Source organism: Lagenorhynchus albirostris, chromosome 6, assembly GCF_949774975.1.
Source record: "Lagenorhynchus albirostris chromosome 6, mLagAlb1.1, whole genome shotgun sequence".
Taxonomy (NCBI): Eukaryota; Metazoa; Chordata; class Mammalia; order Artiodactyla; family Delphinidae; genus Lagenorhynchus; species Lagenorhynchus albirostris.
The window spans coordinates 55,178,179-55,191,579 of NC_083100.1; the positions used below are offsets into that span (position 1 = coordinate 55,178,179).

The following is a 13,401-nucleotide window of genomic DNA, read 5'->3' on the forward strand; positions in this document are numbered from 1 at the left end:
GTTGTCTTTTCTAGCTAACTCTTGGTCAAAGGTTAATCCTTGCATGGCCAACCCACCTTATTTTGTAGGATTCTTATATTGTATGAATAAATCAATCAGAGGGAAATTGTAAAAAACGAGGATTAGAAGGCCAAAGACTGAATCTGGAATTATAACTTAAATGGGGGAATCAGAAACACAGAAAGAGAAATAGGAGTGTATAGTACATGGAAACCAAGGTTTTAATATCTAGCTGGTGATCAAGTGTTAAAGGCTTCAGAGAGAACTTAGAATAGTTGATGGATCTTATGATCTTGTGATTGGAAAGTTATAGACAATCTTCCTGTAGACTGAAGGTTGTAAGCTAGAAGGTAGGATGTGAGGACCTGAAGACAAGCAGATGTAGGTCACACAGTGAAGATGGAAACAGCAATACCAGGTGAAGGGGAACACATTCCCCTTTGAAGGGAGAGGAGAGGAGTTGGACACAAGAGACAGAAATGATGATGATAGAGAGGAAGGGCCTAAGGTCTCTCAGAAAGGACAGAATGAAAAACTCCAGCAAATGACTTGCCTCCACAGACAAAACATGCCTTTTTCCTTGGGCCTAGGAAAAAAGATACCGTCCTGTGTGGACTGATATTGAGATAAGGTCGAGAGTAGATGAGGAAATACGTTACAACTTTGTATTAAGCCTAAAGTTCTCTGGAATCAGAATAGAAACAAACAAAAAGTCTGGTTAAGCTTTATACAGAAATAACATATGATAAACAGATAAGCTCCAGACTGGGAGAAAATCTTTGCAAAACACATAGCTATAAAGGACTAGTATCCAAAATATATAAAGAATTAAAACACAACAATAGCGAGCAACTCAATTTAAAAATGGGCAAAAGATCTGAACAGATACCTCACCAAGAAAGATATACAGATAGCAAATAAACATATGAAAGGATGCTTAACATCACATGTCATGAGGGAACTGCAAATTAAAACAACAAGGAGATACCACAACACACCTGAATGGTTTACAGCAGGCTTTATTCAAAATTGCCAAAACTTGGAAGCAACCAAGATGCCTTTAATAGGATAAACAAACTGTAGTACATCCATATAATGGACTGTTATTCAGTGATTTAAAAAAATGAGCTATCCAACCATGAAAAAACATGAAGACACCTTAAATTAATATTGCTAAGTGAAAGAAGCCAATATGAAAAGGCCACATACTATATGATTCCAACCATATGACATTCTGGAAACAGCAGAACTGTGGGGTCAGTAAAAAGATCACTGGTTGCCAGGGGCTTGGGGAGAGGGAGGGAGGAAAGAATTGACAGAGCAAAAGGAATTTTTAGGTCAATGAAACTATTCTGTATGACATTGTAATGGTGGGTACATGTCATTATACATGTGTCAAAACACATAGAATATGCAACTCAAAGATTGAACCCTAATGTAGACTGTGAACTTTAGTTCATAGTAATGTATCAATACTGGCTCACTAATTTTAACAAATGTGCCACACCTAACGTAAGATGTTAATAATTGGGGACACTGTGTATGTTGCGGGAGGGAAGAAGGTATATGGGAAATCTCTGTGCTTTCTACTCAACTTTTGGGTAAAACTAAAACTGCTCTAAAAAATAAAGTCTATTAATTAAAAGAAAATTTTAAAGGAATGAACTACTGATACATGTTATAACATGGATGAACCTTGTAAACAGTATACTATGTGAAAGCAGTCAGCCAGACACAAAAGGCCAAATATTATGTGATTCCATTTATATAAAATGTCCACTACTTTAAGAACCATGAGTTATAAAAAACAAGGCGCTAGATAAATGAGATGGCTAAAGGAAGTATTGTGCTGCTAATAGGAAGAAATCATGTGACTATGTTTCAAATGTAAAGAAAAATGTATGTATTTCTCATCAGAAAATAGTCTAAGAGAATTTTTTCTGTTCATACATTGATTGTGATATAATAGAATTTTTCTAGCATCAGGGTGTTGATACCATGACTAAATTACTATATAGTGTGTCTTCCTGCATTTATACCTATGCTTGGTAAGTGGAGAGATCATAACAATATTAATAGTTAAGACTCAAGAATGCCTGGATCAAAATGTAGCTTAAACTGATTTCTTATAGGAACTTTGAGTTACAAAAACGAATGGAGCAACTGGGCAGGCTGAGATATGTAGGTCAACCTACTTACAAAAATAACTTTGACAGAGTTACATAGGTAGATATTGCTGTAAATTTTTCTTCACACAGTGAGAAGGAGTAGGCCAAGTTTACTGAGCCATAATATCTATTCATCTTAGACAAAGCAATCATAGCTTGTAGACCCATTGGACCATATCACATAGATGGCAATTGCTAATTATCAAGAAAGAGTCATGATTTTCAAAAATGAAAGATGGTTAATATTCTTAGAATATAAAGAGTCCTTACTAAGCAATAAAGATAGATGAATGTCCAGTAAGAAAAAATAAATAGGGCACATTAAGAAAAAAAGAGATAACCAAGAAATTATGTAAAGTGTTCAGTATCACTAGTAATCTAATGTAAGTTGATACAAAAATGAGTATTGATTTAATTGATCATATAGACATAATTTTAAAAGGATTACATGAGAAGGGCATCACTTTTAGTGGGGATATAAATTGGTAGAGTGTTTTTGGAGGTTGGTTTGGCAGTAGCTCTTAAGTTTTTTTTAATGCACATATTCTGCAACCTTAAAATTTCACTTCTAGGACTCTGTCCAACAGAAGTATTGTCCAGGTGAACAAAGATATATTTGTAAGAAAGTTTATGACAGTGTTACTTGTAATAAGGAAAAATTGGAAACAATGTGAACCTCTACTAATAGGTACATCCACCCCCTAGAATATTAGGCAGAGATTAAAAGAATTAAGTAACTGACAATGATTTCCAAGATATATTGCCAGGTGAAAAAGAAGGCATAGAACATAACTTACAGTGTGATCCCTATTGTGTTTACCACCACCCTAAGACTAGATATTATATGTATGCAGTTCATAAAAAAGTACCCAGAAGAATACACTGTAAATGCTAATAGCGGTTGTTCCTTGGGAGAGGAGTGGGTAGCAGGACAGGAAACGAAGGGGGATCTGTAGTTATTTTAATGTATGTACTTCTATACTGTTGGATTTTTTTAAACGAAAACTAAAAATGTGTTTATTGTTAGGAGTTATTTAAAAGTGTACACACATCAATGAATTAACAATAGTAAATCATGCAGAATACTGCCTGATTCAGAGGAAGTGCCATGTAAACGTGTGTTAAATAAGTAAGTTCAAATATTAGGGCTTTATTTTAAGAAAATAATAATGGGATGTGCAAAGATTTAATTGCAAGGCAACCACTAATCTACTTTGTTTCTCCATGCATTTTCTTTTTCCAGACTACACAATGGGATATTTTTGCATCCATAAAAATTGGCCATTATAAGTGATAGTTGGTTATAAAAAGTGAAAAAAGCAGATAGCAAAATATTACATACAGGATTATTATTATTATATAATACACCTATTCGAGTTTATGTGAAGAGAGAAAGAGAGAGAGGAAAACTTGAATGATGGTCTCCAGAATGTTAATGATGGTTACCTCTGAGTGGTGGAAATACGAGTACTTTTATTTTCTGTTGAAATCTTATGACAATCCAAATTATCTTAGAAAGAACACAGCTTCTGAAATGGGTTTTCCCTTCGATATCTGTGAATAAGTGGGTGGGAATTTAGAACTGCCTGTGGACATAAGAGGGTTATTTTTCTAAAGTCTCGGGGGTGGGGAATGGGGTCACATAGAGATAAGATTATTGGTTGATGTGATTAGTACCTGCATGATTCAGGTGCTCAGCGGACCACAGCCTCTAAAAAGTCCAAGAGAGTATTTGATGTTGTACAGCTACTTGCCAGGAATTGGACTCGACCAGTCTACCGTGCAGAAGCTTGTCCTCTTGTGGATATTTTAGCCAATACTAGCTTCAAGGAGAGAGGTGAGGATAGGGTGCTCACTCCAATTCTTCTGGGGGCCCAGCTTTAATACCTAGGGGCAGGAGCAGAAGCACTTACATCCCCCTCTCCTACGAAGAGAAAGTGGAGGACCAGTGAACCTTTCCTTCCTCATTTGCCATCTTGCTCTCCTGCATCTTTTGTGAATACAATTCTCCTCCCACCCCATTCTCTTTATGAGTGTTAATTCCTAAAGTGGACAGTTGCAAAAAAATATGTAATTGGATCATCTACTCCATGCCAATGTTTTTTGAAACAAAGTTGGTACTTTATGCCTCTGTGTATTTTTTGGAGACTTTTCTTCAAAGAGGGCACAGCTCTGAGAGAAAAAGGCATGCTTTAGCCAAGAGTATATACTTTGGTGTGATCTGACAAGATGCATTTGTTATTCTGATTCTCAAAATAAAAACCCGACATATTGTCTTTACTGAATTTGCATAGAAACAAAATTACAGTGAACTAAACTATACCTCTGGTAGCAGGAATTTCCTCTGGAGTTCCTAGAAAACTTCAAACTAATTTTTTACTATTTCAAATATTCTATTTCTGAAAGATGTAGAAGATGTTTCATTATGTGAAAATACTGAGACTGTTTCCTATTTTGATAACTTATTTTCCAAATTACTCTACTTGAGGAGTTTATTTAGCTTTTGAATTACAATTATGAAATAATCCCCAGTTCCAAAATCAGTGTGGCTTGAATCAGTGAAGCTTTGCCTTATAGTTAATGCCTGAGGGCAGAAGTGACTTGAGAGCACAAATCTCAGGGTCTGCACAGAGAAAGGAGGTGTTGGTGGGAAATCCCCTCACCCATTAATTTGGCTGACAGTGATGCGGCCCCTCCAGCTGTGTTGCTTTCAGGAGTGGGGTCCATAAAGGGGATGGCCCCAGGCCCCTCACTGTGAACCTCCAGTGTAGACCTCCAGTGTTCTTTAATGATATATAATTGGACCAGACCAGACCATGGGGCTTGAATAGCCTTACTCTGTGGTCTGCAAGTTTGAAAGTGCTCAGTACCTACTGTCTTTCTTTAGGATATTGATGGACAGTCCCAGTGCTCAGATTTTATGCTTATTAGTGATACTTTTCATGAGTTTCCAGGGCTAAAGTGACTTTTTCACACTGTTTAATGATTTTCAGTTTAACTACTTTTTTGAGTGGGATGTTGTAAAGATTAATTAGCCAATGTTCATAAAGTGCTTTCAAGCTGAAAAGTGCTGCACAAGGGTGTACAGACTCATTAGCTTCTTAGTCATTTAAGGCTTTTTAGATCTTTTGGCATTCAGAAACTAGATGGTGAAGGCCAAATTAGTATTTTTTCTTGGAGGAGGGGAATTTCAGAAAGAGCAGAATAGAACAGTATATCTTTTTCTAAAAAAGACATCTTTTGCACTGGAATGGACAAAAGATATAAAAATATTTTTATTTTTCATTATCTCCTATTTCCATAATGCTTCAGCTTCTTCTTATTCCCTTCTTTCAAAATGTATTTGACCACTTCTCCTGCACATTTATTTAGAAATTATATAGATTGTCATATAGTTATCCATAATGGAGCTGAGTGTGGCCCCAGAGTGTTGAATTGTTGTGCCAGTGAATGACACAGTATAGATCATTCCCTTGGTAAGGAAAGACCCCCTCTCAGTTTGCAGTGTGTCATGAAGGTATGTATCATCTCCATCAATAGTAATCTTCAGTTTTATGTGTGTGTGTGTGTGTATATATATATATATTTCACATGTTCCTTTAGTCATTCTCTTCTTCCTACTTGCTTGACCTATAAACCACATTATATAATACTTGGCCCCAGAAGGCAACTAAAGGAAGGAAGGAAGGAAGGGAGGAAGGAAGGAAGGAAGGAAGGAAGGAAGGGAGGAAGGAAGGGAGGGAGGAAGGAAAGAAAAGAGGGAGGGAGGGAGGGAGAGAGGGAGGAAGGAAGGAAGAAGTGGAAAGTTAACCATATCTTCTCTCTTCCACCTCCATCATAGTCACTGTCTCCACGGTAGAAAAAAACCCCCAGAAAACTGCAAGGAAGGTGCTCAGTGTGTGTGTAAGTGATGTTGAAAGTGGTCCCATTCTGGCTAAAGGCAGGGAAATTCTGGCAGTATATCTGGCAGCTTTAGGTCAACAGCTTTATACGACTTACCAACATACTTCCTAAGGCATGAGGGGGACTGGCAGGAAGAGCGGGTGACAGAAATAATATCTAGTTCTAGAAGGCAACATGTTGTAAGGAATGATCACCAGTTGTAGAATGTGATGACCTGAGTTGCTTTGTAGGTTTGAGCAAGTTTCCTGGGTTTCCTGATCTCTAAAATGTACATAATGTTCCTCCATGAGGAGGTGATGTGAGATTCAAATGAAGAAATGAAGTGAGAGTGTCTGACACATAGCAGGTCCTCATTAAATATTAGTTTATTTTGAATCAGAGTCAGTGAAGGAATTTATCCTGAAAATATCTGTAAAAATCAATTCATTGATTTTTTTTAACCTCTATTCAATACCTTAATTCTCCCTTCTTTAAAAGTGGGGTCTCAGCTATCACCTCACACCTATCAGAATGGCTGTCATCAAAAAGACCACAAATAACAAATGTTGACAAAGATGTAGAGAAAAGGGAACCTTTGTACACTGTTGGTGGGAACATAAATTGGTGCAGCCACTGTGGAAAACAGTATGGAGGTTTCTCAAAAAGCTAAAAATAGAACTACCATATGACCCAGCAATCCCACTCCTGGATTGATATCTGAAAAAAGCAAAAACACTAATTCGAAAAGATACATGCATCCCAATGTTCATAGCAGCATTATTTACAATAGCCAAGATATGGAAACAACCTAAGTGTCCATCAACAGAGGAATGGATAAAGAAGATGTGGGGTGTGTGTGTGTGTGTGTGTGTCTACACACACACACACACACATACACACACACAATGGAATACTACCCAGTCATAAAAAAAGAAATGAAATTTTGCCATTTGCAGCAACATGGATGGACTTGGAGGGCATTATGCTAAGTGAAATAAGTCAGACAGAGACAGACAAATACTGTATGTTATCACTTACATGTGGAATCTAAAAAATAAAACAAACTAGTGAATATACCAAAAAAGAAGCAGACTCACAGATATGGAGAACAAGTTAGTGGTTACCAGTGGGGAGAGAGACAAGATAGGGGTAGGGGATTAAGAGGAACAAACTATTATGTATAAAATAAGCTACAAGGATATATTGTACTACACAGGGAATATGGCCAAAATTTTATAATAACTATGAGTGGAACATAACCTTTAAAAATTGTGAATCACTATGTTGTACAACTGAAACATATAATATTCTGCATCAACTATATCTCAGTAAAAAGTGGGATCTCAGCATTCACTTCTACAAAATTCTGAATTACTTTTAGGGACACTGTCAGAGTTGAGTATGCCCAGGTAGCCAAAGCAAGATTTTAATAGGAAAGAAATGATAGGGATTGTGAAGTGCCAATCATCTTTTGTTCACCTCCAGCCCCTCTACAAAAGCACCTCCCACTCCAGGTAATTCTGTTCTGGGTATCCCAGGGGTGTCTCACGCTTGCTCCTGGGTGGATCTGCCTCTGCTGTTTGCATCCCTCACCCACGGTGAGCACTGCACTGCCCTCTTCTGGGCATGGCAGGAACTGCTCGGTTTTGCTGCTGCCTCTTGACATGGCATCATGGTGCGTGTGAGAGAGAGAGAGACAGAGAAAGAGAGAAACTGACTGTTATATAAAACATGCCCACATGCCCGTTTCCCTCTACTTTAGAAAATCCCAAAGCGTTGTCTCTTTTCACAATGTCCTACATTGTGAAGAGTTTATAGAAAGAATTCTTTCGGTTTTTACTTGAGACATTCTCTCTCTCTCTCTCTCTGGAATCAGAGATTCTGGAGATGAAGTTGAGTGAGAGTGCCAGGAATTACTGAGAATCCCTAGACCTAGACCCGCTTTGATAAGAAAATCTTTGTTAGGATCATGCCCATCGCACATGGCTGTTTCTTCCCATAGGAGGAGTGCTCTCTTAAAGGGTACCCAGCCTTTCCTGGGTAGTTATAGCAACAGAGCAGTGGGTTCAATTTGAACCCTTCTGCATGAGGCTCTTAGGCCCTCTGGCGCCTATGTTCCTACTGGGCCCATCCTAACAGGCATGCTTAAGTCTGTAGCTGACAGAGTTCTAGCGTCAAGCTGAGATCCCTGCTGTGGATACATATTGCAAAGAAATTGGCTTATATCCTGCCTACCTCCAAGTGTGAGTATGGGCACTGCCTTAAATTCTAAATATATCAGACTTCATTTACTCATTTTTCATTGATCAAGGAAGGAATACAAAGATGATTTAGACACAGTTCCTGTATCACAGCCATCACAGTCTGTTGCTTCACTTTATATCTTCATAGATGTGACTGTCCCTAGTTAAAGCTTGACTGTCCCTAGTTAACTCTGAAAAATATTCCTTCTGAAGTTAAGATACTAGTATCAACAACACCATACTCAGTCTCTGTGGTTGAAAAGATAGTATTGAAATCAGGCATATGAAGGAAATGTGAAATTTAGTTCCATATTTTTATGTTTTAATGTTCATAACACTCTCTTTGCCCCCAGGTTATGCAGATGTATCTTCCATTTTGCGGAATTGCCATATCTAATGCTCAGCTATTTGCTGCCTCAAGGAAAGAATATGAAAGAAGCAGGGTGAGTAGAAAGAAACATTGCTGACAACCCTCAAAGCTCTCTTTCAAGTGTCTGTGAGTCATTATGTCTTTTAAAAACAGCGGATGATCTTTGAATAGTCCAGGAATCCTTTTTATTTGTATAATCCTTCAAGTCTATGGTTGAAGATCCCCTTTAAGCAATAAACCCAAATGGAAGTGGATATAAATTCTCTGTTGTTGTTTGCAGGAAATAGCTTCTTTTAAAAAGGAAATTAATTTCACATCTATACTTCAAGGCAGCAGATATATTCTTGCTTACATATAGCTTTGAAACAATAACACAATTTAGTGATTTTTTTGCAATTTAGTTCCCTTAAGAAGCAAGGTATGTTACAAATGATTTCACCCCACCTCACAAATTTTGAATTGAAAGTTTACCTGGAAGAGCATCACAAGGTAACTGGACAATAATGCTACAAACACCATCTTATAGATTATAAAGAAACTCACATAGAGGGATTGATCTCATATACCTTCACCAATTATAGGGTTAAATAGTAAAAAACAAAACAAAACAAAAACAAAGACTGGTGCTCAAATAATTGCAAAATGATCAAATACAGATTAAATTATATTAGGCTCACTATACTTTTAAATATAGGGAAGTTACTGTCACAATTTAGAAATATGTTTAACAAGAAGATGTTCAGAAAGGTTAGAAACCCTCAGTTAACTGGTAATCAAGTTGATTAAAAGTTTCATTTGCTAAGCATTATGATTTATGAATATTTCACAGGGGACAATTGACAGCTACAGCTATCTTCTTTAGCACAGCATACCACCTGTTTTCTCTGACTTGGATCCTGTTGTCATCTTTAGCCCCATGTCTTACCATTCTCCTCCTTTCATTGGACATCCCAGCAATACAGTCCCCAATTTCCAGAAAACAGTCTGTTTCACTTTCTCATTCCCTTAGTAATATTTCTTCCTCTGCCTTCAATGCCTTATGTCCACCTTCTTCCTCCCACTGCTTTTGCCTTGCATTTCCTTCAGGACCCAGCTCAGTCTTCCATTTAATCTTTCCTTTGCTTGTTGTTTTGCCTTATATATACCACCACTGTTTTATTGTGGGCACTTACCACACTGTATAATATGTATTGATGGCCTTCCTCTCCAACTACATTTTAAATTCCTTAAGGAACACTTCATGAATTATGAATCTTTGCATCCTCATGTATTCATTTACACGCTCAACAAGTATTTATTTTGTGGTACTCTTCAGACACTGTCTGTCCAAAGCCCCTGCCTTCATAGAACTTACTATTTTAGTGGGAACTGTAGATAAGAGACAAACGAGCAAATAAAAATTAATATAGTATCAGGTAGTGGTAAGTGCTATAAAGAAGAATGAAGTGAGGTAATGGAATACAGACTGGTTGCTGAAGGATAGTTTCAGAGGATGTTTATTTCAGAAGGTGATCAAGAAGTGTCTATAGAGAGATGATATTTGAGCAGAGACCTGAATTAAATGAAGGAGTAAAGCCACACAAAGATCTGGGAAGAACATTCCAGGCAGTGGAAATATCAAGTGCAAAGGCCTTGGGGTAGGAGAAACCTTGGTCCATGTGTCTAGAGAGCAGAGAGGAGAGACCTCAAATAGCCAAAACAATCCTGAGAAAGAAGAACAAAGCTGGAGACATCACACTTCTTGATTTAAAACTATACTTCAATGCTATAGTAATCAAAATAGTATGGTACTGGCACTAAAAACAGACACATAGACCAATGGAATAGAATCAAGAGCCCAGAAATAAACTCATGCATATATAGTTAACATCTCTTTGACAAGGGAGCCAAGAATACTCAATGGGGAAAAGGTAGTTTTTTTTCAATAAATGGTGTTGAGAAACCTGGATATTCACATGCAAAAGAATGAAATTAGACCTGTATCTTACATCACTCACAAAAATTTCCTTGAAAAATATTAAACACTTAAATGTGAGACCTGAAACTGTAAAACTCCTAGAAGAAAATGTAGGGGAAAAGCTCCAATGATTTTTTTGGATCTGATATGAAAGCTCAAACAGCAAAAGCAAAAATAAAGTGGGACTACATCAAACTAAAAAGTTTCTTCACAGCAAAAGAAACAACACAATGAAGAAGCAACCTACGGAATGGGAGAAGGTATTTGCAAATCATACATATCAGTAAGGGGTTAATATCCAAAATTTATCAGGAACTCATACAACTCAATAGCAAAAAAAAAAAAAAAAAAAAAAGTAATCCAATTAAAAAATAGGCAGAGGATTTGAATAGGCATTTTTCCAAAGAAGACATACAAATGGCCAATAGACACATGAAAAGATGCTCAACATCATTAGGGAAATGCAAATTAAAACTACAATGAGATATCACCTCATACTTGTTAGAATGGCTATTATCAAAAAGATAAGAGATAACAAGTGTTGGTGAGGATGTGGAGAAAAGGGAACCCTCTGTGCACTATTGATGGGAATATAAATTGGTATAACCATTACAGAAAACAATATGGAGGTTCCTCAAAAAATTAAAAATAAAATTACCATATGATCCAGCAACTCCACTCCTGAGTATATATCCAAAGGAAATGAAATCACTAGCTCAAAAATATCTGCACTCCCATGTTCATTGCAACATTATTTACAATAGCCAAGACATGGAAACAACCTAAGTGTCCACTAATAGATGAGTGGATAAAGAAAATTGTGATACACACATACACACACACAATGGAATGTTATTTAGCCATAATACAGAAGAAAATCCTACCACTTGTGACACCATGGATGAAACTTGAGGGCACTGTGCTAAGTGAAATAAGTCAGACAGAGAAAGACAAATACTATATTATCTCATGTATATGTTGGATCTATGGAAAGCAGAACTCAAAGAAGCAGAGTGTAGTATGGTAGTTGCCAGGCATTGGGGTGTGAGGGAAAAGAAATGTTGGTCAAAGTATACAAACTTCCAGTTGTAAGATGAATAAATTCTGGAGATCTAGTGTTCAGCATAGTGACTATAGTTAATGATACTGTATTATGTACTTGAACATTGGTGAGAGAATAACTCTTAATGTTCGTACCACACAAAAAATGTAATTATGTAAGGTGATGGGTGTGTTAGCTAACCTTAGTGTAGTAATCATTTTGCAATATATAGGTGGATCAAATCATCACATTGTACACCATAAACTCACACAAAGTTTTATGTCAATTATATCTCAATAAAACTGGGGGGGAGGAGAAATAATGTGGTTGGTCAGTGAGAAGTGAGAGATTATACAAAAAAATTAGCAGTAAAATATATAAGGCTTACTGATATTGGAAATGAGTGAAAACGACTTTAGGCTTGTACAGGTGGCAAGTAAACAGTTGGATACAGGAATCTAGAGTTTTGGGGAGATGTGAAGACTCGAGATTAATATTTGGGAACCATCAGCATATAGATGGTATTTAAAACTATGCTACAGGTGGGGAAAATATATGGGTAAGAAAGGGAAGAGGTCTAAGGATGAGCCCAGGAGCAAAAAAGGTGATAAGAAGAAGGAGGTGGGGAAATGCAAGTGACATCAAGAAGCAAGGAGTATTCAGCTGTGTGCAAGGCTTCCAATATCTGTTGAATTGCATGTCATCCTAGATTTTCTTCTTTTTTTCTCTTATTTTGGAGCTAGTCTGCATTGTTATTTGTGAAATTTTTATCACTTGTTAGTAAAGCAGAAATTTTTAATTAGAAACAATAAAATTACTATAATGTAATTTGTCAGTGCAAAACTCAAGGCACAATTAGTTTTTCCTCTGAGATAAAAGTTCTTGTATATGGGTCCCAGAGACCCCATCCATGCAGTCCCAACAAATTGAAAAGTTAAATAATTGTTCAGTTAATATGATCCATCTGAAGAAATAGTCTGGATGATTAAGGAAATAATGTCCTCTCCCTTAATAACAGGAGATTTTGTTGGTAATTATGCAGACAGTTGCCTCATTTTTGTTTTGTTTTGTTTTTGTTTTACGGTACGCGGGCCTCTCACTGTTGTGGCCTCTCCCGTTGCGGAGCACAGGCTCTGGACGTGCAGGCTCAGCGGCCGTGGCCCACGGGGCCCAGCCGCTCCGTGGCACGTGGGATTCTCCCAGACCGGGGCACAAACCCACGCCCTCTGCGTCGGCAGGCGGACTCTCAACCACTGCGCCACCAGGGAAGCCCGCCTCATTTTTAATGTTATATTTGCACATGAAATTATCGCACATTGACCTCTTACAGTGATTTGCTGTCCAAATGCCAAATGGACAGGATACATTTAAAACTTTTTTCACCTCCTGGTGTTTTTCTTTGCTTTGGGTTCATAGAGCAATGCATGGCCCTTAGCCATAGTCACAAGCTCTCTTTAGAGAAAGCGCTACCCAAGATATTGGGTCCTATTTTAGATGCTCAGTGAACTAGACTCATTTCATGGATCTCTTAACTCATTCAAATGCTTTTCCACCTGAATAGACTCAGAGAAGGAATATTCACATGTTTCAAATGGTTTCAGGACAAATCAAATTCATTACCAAAGTTGAAAATTAGTCAACACCATCTACCAGAATAGATGTGAATTTGAAAACTCATGAAATCCTTTTGTGACAGGTCAGACTGGAGAGTGCACATCTTATTAAATTCTATTGAATAA

At 37.3% G+C, this 13,401-nt stretch overlaps 1 protein-coding gene across 1 annotated transcript in view; it reads left to right on the forward strand.

Moving 5' to 3' along the window:
- The window catches only part of PDE11A (phosphodiesterase 11A), a 415,084-nt gene that overhangs the window by 147,086 nt on the left and 254,597 nt on the right, over positions 1-13,401 (forward strand). Inside the window, exon 3 of the mRNA XM_060152569.1 lies at positions 8,647-8,736. Within this exon, the coding sequence (XP_060008552.1) occupies positions 8,647-8,736 (90 nt within the window). The remainder of the gene's footprint in view (positions 1-8,646; positions 8,737-13,401) is intronic.